A 9,083-nucleotide genomic window follows, 5' to 3' on the forward strand; every position below is an offset into this window, starting at 1 on the left:
CTGTTAACAGCATGTCGATCGGATGGTTCTGTGATTTTCTACGGTAGTAAACAGAAGTACGACTTAAGCCTGTACGCCACTATGCGGAGACCCGAGGACCTAATATTTCACAACAAACTAAAAACTCACAAAATTTGAAGATATTTTAAATAAACAATTTATTATAATATCATTTTTATCCATCGATAATATGAATTGTTCTGTATAGCTATAGTTGTTCTCCTGGGATCTGCGCATCCATCCACAATCTATGTTCTAATGAAGTCTTCTTCTTCTTCTTCTTCTTTCGGCTGCTCCCGTTAGGGGTCGCCACAGCGGATCATCCGTATGATGCGCATAGTGATTTGGCACATGTTTTACGCCGGATGCCCTTCCTGACGCAACCCTGGTCGCCTCTTACGACACAGGGATATGGTACACCTATTTTAACCGGGGTATACACCGGCCCAGTATACTGGTACTCATTTCGCCGACCTCAGAAGGATGACAGGCTGAGTCAACCCCCTGGTGTATTAATTCAGTGGCCCAATGGGGCTTGAACTCAGGACCTTTTGGATACCAAGCCGCTGCCCTAACCACTGCGCCAACACCAGGCTTCTATGTTCTAATGAAGTGCAGTAGGAATAATAAAAAGTTGGATGAACATGAACTGTTTAACTACCAGAATCATCAAAACGAATTTTGAGGGGCCTCTTCAGGAAGACAATAATATTACTATATATGTCAAAGCTTGTTTCATTTCATGCAGTAACAAAAATCTGATGGTGGAACAAAAAAAGGGACGTGCCGAAATATTAATATAGATAATCATCAAAACGAATTTTGAGGGGCCTCTTAAGGAAGACAATAATATCATTACTATATATATATGTCAAAGCTTGTTTCATTTCATGGCAGTAACAAAAAAGGGGCGTGCCAAAATATTAATTTAGATAATCATCAAAACGAATTTTGAGGGGGCTCTTAAGGAAGACAATAATATCATTACTTTTTCTGTCAAAGCTTGTTTCATTTCATGCAGTTACAAAAATCTGATGGTGGAACAAAAAAAGGGGCGTGCCAAAATATTAATTTAGATAATCATCAAAACGAATTTTGAGGGGCCACTTAAGGAAGACAATAATATCATTACTATATATGTCAAAGCTTGTTTCATTTCATGCAGTAACAAAAATCTGATGGTGGAACAAAAAAAGGGGCGTGCCGAAATATTAATTTAGATATATACATATACATATATACATACATACATATATTAATTCAGTGTCCCAACGGGGCTTGAACTCAGGACCTTTTGGGTCCCAAGCCACTGCCCTAACCACTGTGCCAACACCAGGCTATATCATATCATGCTGCCACCTATTATCTCATTAATCAAGCTTTAAAACCTTAAAGATTTAAGAGAAGTCTCTCCTTTGTAATTATACTCAAAATCAGTGTGTTTATGGTGGTGCAAAGTGGTACATGTACATGTACATCCCTTCGAATCCATCAGGTACGGGTATGTTACCAGAATAGCGCCGAGGCCTAATCACAAACATAGGATTCACCTAACCCTCACCCTCCTGCTGATGCTGTCCATCCATCATATGGAGGGCCACTTGCCCATTAATTAGCCCGACTTTATTGACTGATATACATATTTCAATGAACCTTATGCAGCCAAGGTTACTCACACTATATACTTAGGTCTACGGTCATTAATTTCAAAGCGAAACAATGAATGCACATACTCTTTTCTTGATTGAGGGAAATGAAGGCATATATTGTTCGTGTCTGACTGGACCATTATGATGATTTTTGTACATGTTACTGAACCATTTCCCTCAAGGTAAGCTAATACCCATACTACGATAAATGTCAATTTTGATTCCTCTCAATTAATATTTAATATTACTGTAGTGATTTATTTTGATAATGGGTGTTAGCAAAAGTGTGGCTCTAGGGATTTTTTAATACAATGCATTATTCTATTCTTTCAGCTTTGGATTATCGACGTCAGCCAGGAGGATGACTTCAGAAGAGCAAGGTTCGGAAGAATCACCCAGGATGGATCCAGAAGAAACATGTGTGACTTCAGAAGAGCAATAAATATTTGGGAGAGTCAGCCAAGGATCAAATCGTTCATCCACTGTTGTCAATCAAGAGGTAAGCGTAATGAAACTTAATTTGTACATTCTAAAGCATTGAGAAGACACCACTCACCAAGCCACCAGAGAAATCTCCTCTCAAAATGTCTACTGAGTTAGCATAATTTTGTAACTTCAAGGACAGAGGTGAAATTCGGAATTCCCATAACCAAATGTCAAGCGTCATTATGCCTCCGCCACAAATTTATGTTTTCGGGTTGTCCGTCCGTCCGAGTCTCGTTATCGCGATGTCTTAAGAACCGTTGAAAGGATTTTCGTCAAACTTTTTACCAGTATGCACTTGGAAGAAGAGGTAACATGATTAGATTTGGGGTTATTAGATCAAAGGTTACAGGTCAATTTATTCACACAGAATATCGATTCAAACATTATGCGGTTGCCAAGCTGACAGTTATATCCACATGTGATCATATGGTCCCTGGACCATTTAATTTTTACTCCACATTAAAGAACCCTATTTTCATTCCAGAACAATGACGCTGAGGGTGTTTCAAGCTGCTATATGTTTCACAACTGCACAGAAGAGGAGGGAAGCTGAGAAAGTTCAGTGACAGGACATGGACAACAGTAAAGAATGCTGCTGCCTTGCATAAAAATTTGAAATCTGACAAATACTTTGAGGTCACACAAAAGATTTTGGTAAGCAGTGATCACGAATCTACTGTCAGCTATCACCCGTCCTGTCATAAGCATCGCACAGCAGTGAAGCGTCCAAAATAACCCCTGCCAACTGATGATGAATCAACCACAAAAAGGCTTCTATCCAAACAAGACGCTGCTGTGTCCTTCCCAAGTCTGATCAGCAGGGCCTGTTGAAAGGGACTTGTATTTTCTGTGGCAAAAGCCGTAAGAAGAAAAATGGAAAAGAGGAGCCCAGACTGAAGATAGCGACAGTTGCCAGTTGTGAGTCACTTTGCCATCGGGCAAAGTCTTCTAAAAATGAACGTACCAAGGGTTTCATTCGGAGTGTCGTCGACCTGATCGCAAAGGAAGCAGAATACCACAAATCCTGCCATGTCCAGTTCCTGAGGGAGACGGATGATCAAGATAGGCCCAATGAAGGGAGCTCGTCTCAGTCCTACCACAAGAGAGCATTTGCAGCTCTGCTTTCATATATCCAGAATGAGGTGGTAGAAAAGCAACAATCTGTGTTAGTGATTTACTTGGCATGTACAAAGAGGAGTACACCAATGTCGGAGGAGATGGGGCAGACGTCCAGGCCGACACAGCTCAAAATCTTACCAGGAAGGTAAAAGACCATTTCAGAGGAAATGGTCATAGTTCATTAACTGGTCACCCTAAAAAGGCAGAGTTGTTACATGTTTTTCAAAACATCCACTTTCCACTTTGACTACAGACCAGAAAACCACAGATATCTAGATATCTTAGTATGAGAAGAAAGGTAATTTTGTCTAGTTTAATGTGGAAAAAACAGAAATAAAAAGTATTCAATCGTTTTTGTGTAACAGGCAAATAAGTGATACAAGTCAGGGGTGGAGTAAACAGGCGGAGGCAGCGGATGTGGTGAGTCAAATTTGGAATATACTGAATTTATTTCAATCAATAAGCTTTAATCTAATCTATTTTGTTCTTTTTTAGGTGAGTAACACTTGGAACTTGCTGTTGCATGATGCAACATTGATTATTCAACTCGTTATTATTGAGAGATGTCTCCTCCCCTCCCCTGGGTGGCCTGCCTAACCTCCCCTCCCCTGGCCTCCCCTCCCCTCCCTTTCCCTCTCCCTCCCCAGTGAGAATACTACTATAAACTTTAAAGGACTGCACTTCAACATACATACTCTATAGATACATATTATGAGAAGATAGATGTGGTTGCCTTTAGTCTTCTCTTGTGGCTACTACTTGGCTGGCTGTTCCATCTGTGGCAATCACCCCCCTTCCTAGGGGTGCAGTCACATACTATGAAGAGGGAGTGCAAGCATTAAATGGAACAGCCATCTGATCATGTGACAAATGGCTGCTGACCTAATTACTACTGGGGTTTATAGCAGAGTTTATAACCAACTTTCATGCCATTTAAGTGAGTGGAAACATCGTTTTCTTAGCCAGTTTATGTGATATGTTGACCTGGTTTTGCTGTGATTATTATGGGAGGTTGACTGTTCGCCAAATTGTTTAGCCAACTGGAATTTATTCTGTTTATCAATCTTCTTCAGGTTGCAACATGACATGAAATGGAGCCTTCGGAATCAGCTGCTTTGATAGTACTAGGTTTGTGGTAGTATGACTGCACCCCGCTGCGCGCATGGACTGGCATCCTCGCCTGGAACTGGCTCGACCTGGGCGGCCATAGATGGCTCATGAATTAAACAAATTCTCAGGTTGTAAGGTTTATTGTGCTTTTCTGATGATATTGGAGGACTGTTATAGAATAAAGTAAGCAAGATAAAGTTCTGAGAAAATTATGTCTTTGGGTGGAATATGGTCATTTTGGTCAAAAGTTGGCAGATTTTCAATAAAAAAATATTCAGGAAACCCTGACCAATATGTACAAACTCCTAAAAGAGATCTAGTAAATATCTTTACATAGTTATGTATCTAGCAGATTCTCAGGATTAATTTGGCACTTGAATTGTCCAAAACAGCCAAAGGATAACTGATCCACATCCAATTTACTCAGAAAGGGTGAATTTGAGATAAACGCAAAAATGTGTTTTCCTTGTAATGCATTATCTATTAAAGTTCATAATTAAAAATACCATATTCGCCGTTAATTAGTGGTTTTTGCTAATTTTTTTTCACACAAGTGCATGTAGCTTGGTGATGTCTAGCAACACAGAGAAAACTGAAAAATTGAATCTTTTGACCCTGTAACGCAAATGATGACCAGTTCATGAACTACGACCAAATCACAATAAAACTAGCGGACCATCGGAGAGGCAACTTCATCTATAGTTCTGCTCTTCCAGAAGAGGATGCCAAGGCTCGCCTTCATGAGGATTATAAACGGTATGAACAGTATAATAAGTAAAGATGGGCCGCTCTCCATCTTGGATCTCTGATTATGCAGCTCCAGAAAACCAAGACCCCGAATCCTGCAACAGTACAAAATTTGAAGGAATGCGCCGCAGAGATACCAGCACAGCTGGACCTGTTCTTCAGATGTCTCCTTGGTGGCATGACACCAACTTTCAGTGGTGCACACAAGGTTACAGTCGACAGAAAGGTAACTGCAATGGCAGCGGATGCCATTTACAACGTTACTCGTGGTACCATAAAACCATGGAAACACACAGCCGTGGGTCTCGGGCTTTTATCCCTCACAGGATCAAAACTGGCCATGCAGATTCTGAACAGAACAGAACAGAACGAGAGGGGGAGCACTCGGGAGAGTGCAAAACCTCTGCCGCCAATACTGCTGGGTCACTCAAGTGAACCTTATATCTTATTCATTAAATATGATGTCAACAGTGCTGACAGTTATAGTTCTTTTCTCCATTTTTTTTTTGGGGGGGGTTGAAAAATCACTTAAAACATGTATAAATGCAAAAAAAAGAAATCGAAATTTTGTTGAAAAAAAAGTTGCAAAAAAAATATTTTTTCTCGAACTATTTTTTGGGGGGGTTGGAAATCACTTAAAACATGTAGAAATGCAAAAAAAAAAAATTTTTCTCTAACAATTTTTTTGGGGGGGTGGAAATCACTTAAAACATGTAGAAAAGCAAAAAAAAAAATTCTCGAACAATTTTTTTTGGGGGGGGGGGGTTGGAAATCACTTAAAACATGTATAAATGCAAAAAAAAAAAATTTCTCTTAATTTTTTTTTGGAGGGGGGGGGACAAAGTCCAAAATCTAACAGCATGATCCTTGGACCATACCTACCCCCCCTCCACCAAGTTTCGTCGAAATCCGTTGAGGAGTTTTTTCCGTAATACTGTTCACAAACAAACAAACAAACAAACAGAATGGGGTGAAAACAGTAACCTCCGATCTTCGATGGCGGAGGTTAATAAGCAACAGTGAGACCAAGGCTCTCGAGACTGAATTCGCCTATTCAGTTGAGGGTGACAAACGCGACACTCCAGATGGGATTCGCCTTGAGCCAAACTTAGCAACAGCCTGTGTGTGGGATAACAATGATGCAAACGTGGAAACTCTAGACGGGAAAGAAACGTTACATGCAACAGTTGGTCACACCAACCAAAATGTGTTGCAAGATGACCAACATGCCAATACTAATCCAATAGAGTTTCAAGAAGGAAGAAACCAACGCAAGAAGAAACTGGGAACGGTTTGTCACCAACCGATTATGAATGGTCTGTGAATGACAACATCCTGAAGACAACCTGGTTTGAAGGGCCAGCCATACCAGACAGTTTGTTTGCGAATGGCAGTAACAACACAGAGGACATGGAGGTCGAAGGTGACAGCGAGTAGGAGTTGGAAGTAGAAAGTATTGATGGATTATTGAGAGATTCAGATGGCGAAGCATGGAGTGAAGACTCAGAATCAGAGGAGGAAGACAGGGATTACTGATATGAGACCACTCTAGAGAATTTGAATTTGTTTGAATGAATGGCTGACATCTGCTTGTGGTCATTCATATGGGCTATACAGTACCGTATTATGTTGAACATTTTCAGTCACTTTCATCGGGACTGGTAACTCATGAGCTCAGATCTAGTTCTGTATTTTGGAGTTGGGGAGAGGGTTCCAGGTGTCTGGCAGGCATACTCCACCACAGAAAATGTCGTTGTCATTCATTTTTTTTTCTTTGTTTGCCTCATTCGAAGGACTTTATTGTTTCATCATATGGTAATCGCATTACAAAACATAAATGTACAGACAAATGAAATCAAATTCTGTACCGTAGCATGTCAAACAATCTTTCTACCTGGCTTCTGTCATTTCTTTCATTTGGTATACTGTAAAAAAAAAAAAAAAAAAAAAAAAAAAAAAAATCAGTTCATATTTCAATTCGTGCAAAAGAGCTCTGGCATGCATTTTAGTACCAAAGCTCATCTTTGTGTTTTCGGACCACAGCTCATTGTTGTTGCCAAAGATTAAATACATCAGGTTCGATCTGGTTTTTTTCTCTCCACAATCAATGAGAAGTGTTTTGTTTTCGTGTGTAAAAAATTGATAGCATCTACTGCAATTGACATTTCTATGAATTGTTCCCCTGATTAATCCATACCTGTTTCAGCAGTACGCAATTTATCCAACCATAATCTCAGAAACGCTTTCTTTAATTTTACGAACTTAAAGGGAAATAACAGTTTCGGCAATGTATTATATTTAACAGATAACGTCAGCCTCTTGACAACACCCACGACAAATGACGTGTTATACCTTAGAAATCCCTTCTTTTCCCATTACTTGAAACAAAACATCTGATTTTCAAAAGTTACGTTGCTGTTATTCCATTGTATTTTATTCTCAATGTAATTCTCATGTTAAATCACAAGCTGATCGAGCTCAATTTTGGGGGTGGGGGCATTCGGGGGTTTCTGGCGGGCACACCCCACCACTGAAAATGTCTGGCAGTGGTCATTCATGATATTTGGGACTATGCCGAACATTTTCCAGTCGGTTTCACCGGGTTAACTCACGAGCTGATCAAGCTTTATTTTGGGGTTCCGATTATGTAATCTGGCAGGCGCACCCCACCACTGAAAATGTCTGGCAGTGGCCATTCATGATACCCCGGACGATGCCGAACATTTTCCACTAGGTTTCATCAGGTTAACTCACAGAGCTGATGTGGCTCCATTTTGGGGTCCCTTTCTAATGGTCCTTTTGACCACACCCACCAGAATGTGCCTGGCAGACGTCCATTTCCTTACATCGACATGCACATGGACCATTGCTATATACATGAAAATTGGTTAACTTTCCAGCAAGGCTGTCCCCCCTGGGCTCCTGGTCTACAAGTTTCCTCCTCCGTGCATTGAAGATGGTATGATTAATAGCGAACGCAGTGAGCTTCATACTTAACGCGTGCACGTGAGAGAATAGGAAATAACAACAACAACAACAACAACAACAACAAAAACAACACAATACCCCTGGCTATTTGGAATCCTTGTCGTTAGCTATGACCTTTTGCTTCCGGTTGTTTTCAAACGCTGTGCGGTGTATAAGCACGATTGGGTTTTATTTCTATCTTGTGAATATTACTTAACGCGTGCACATGAGAGAAGAGGAAACAACAAAAACAACACAATACCCTGCCAATTGTGAATCCGTGTCGTTGGCTATGACCCTTTTGCTTCAGTTTTTTTGTTTCTGGTTTTTTTTTGTTTCCGGTTTTTGTCATGGGGAATGATGCATGCCGGGAGATCATGACCGGAAGTGTTTATTTATTTATTCAATTATTTTTTTCCCAAAGTTAATTTTAATAAAGATATCTCCCGCATCATCAAAAAATAATTTTTAATCGTGATTTACGTTATTTGATCGCTGATCCCGAATCCAGGCCGAAGTAACCGGAAATTGCGTTTCCAGTTGTGAACAAGTTATCGGTAAAGTCAGAAGCGAATGTAAGAATTCTACGTTCGCTTCTAGGCTTTGCCTATTCCATATTATTTATTTCTTTTACGAGTAACTTGTCAAACACAGGATAGAGAAAAAAAAAAACAACAACAATTAATTATGTCGGTCAGTCGCAACGTCATAATTTAATTACGATGTTGATCGGAAGGTTTCGAGAAAAGAAAACGTCCGCAAGACGAGGAGGGACTCACATTTTGTCCGCAGGTCAGACAAAGGCTCTCTATCTCTGCTGTCTGTTCGGCGTCCTCAGGGTTGAGATCTCGGAATGCTGGCAAGGCCGACATGGCCACGCTCGAGCTGAGGAAAGCGAGAGAACACGGATCGCGAGCGTGCCGATGACGTCACCGGAAGTAGCGTGTTTTTTCCACATACGTCATTTCCGCCAAGTGACCGAATGATTTCTTAAAGAGAAAAAAA

The 9,083-nt window shown here is 40.5% G+C and overlaps 1 protein-coding gene across 2 annotated transcripts in view; it reads right to left on the minus strand.

Moving 5' to 3' along the window:
- Positions 1 to 9,046, minus strand: part of ZPR1 (ZPR1 zinc finger) — a 44,964-nt gene extending 35,918 nt beyond the window's left edge. For both annotated transcript variants that reach the window (XM_085859898.1, XM_085859899.1), the window contains exon 1: positions 8,858 to 9,046. In XM_085859898.1, coding sequence (XP_085716024.1) covers positions 8,858 to 8,950 — 93 coding nt within the window. In that variant the 5' untranslated portion in view covers positions 8,951 to 9,046. The remainder of the gene's footprint in view (positions 1 to 8,857) is intronic.
- Between the last annotated feature and the right edge of the window lie 37 nt (positions 9,047 to 9,083).

The sequence above is a fragment of the Eptatretus burgeri genome, chromosome 16 (assembly GCF_056783735.1).
Source record: "Eptatretus burgeri isolate ZD-2024b chromosome 16, Ebu_testis_v1, whole genome shotgun sequence".
Lineage (NCBI taxonomy): Eukaryota > Metazoa > Chordata > Myxini > Myxiniformes > Myxinidae > Eptatretus > Eptatretus burgeri.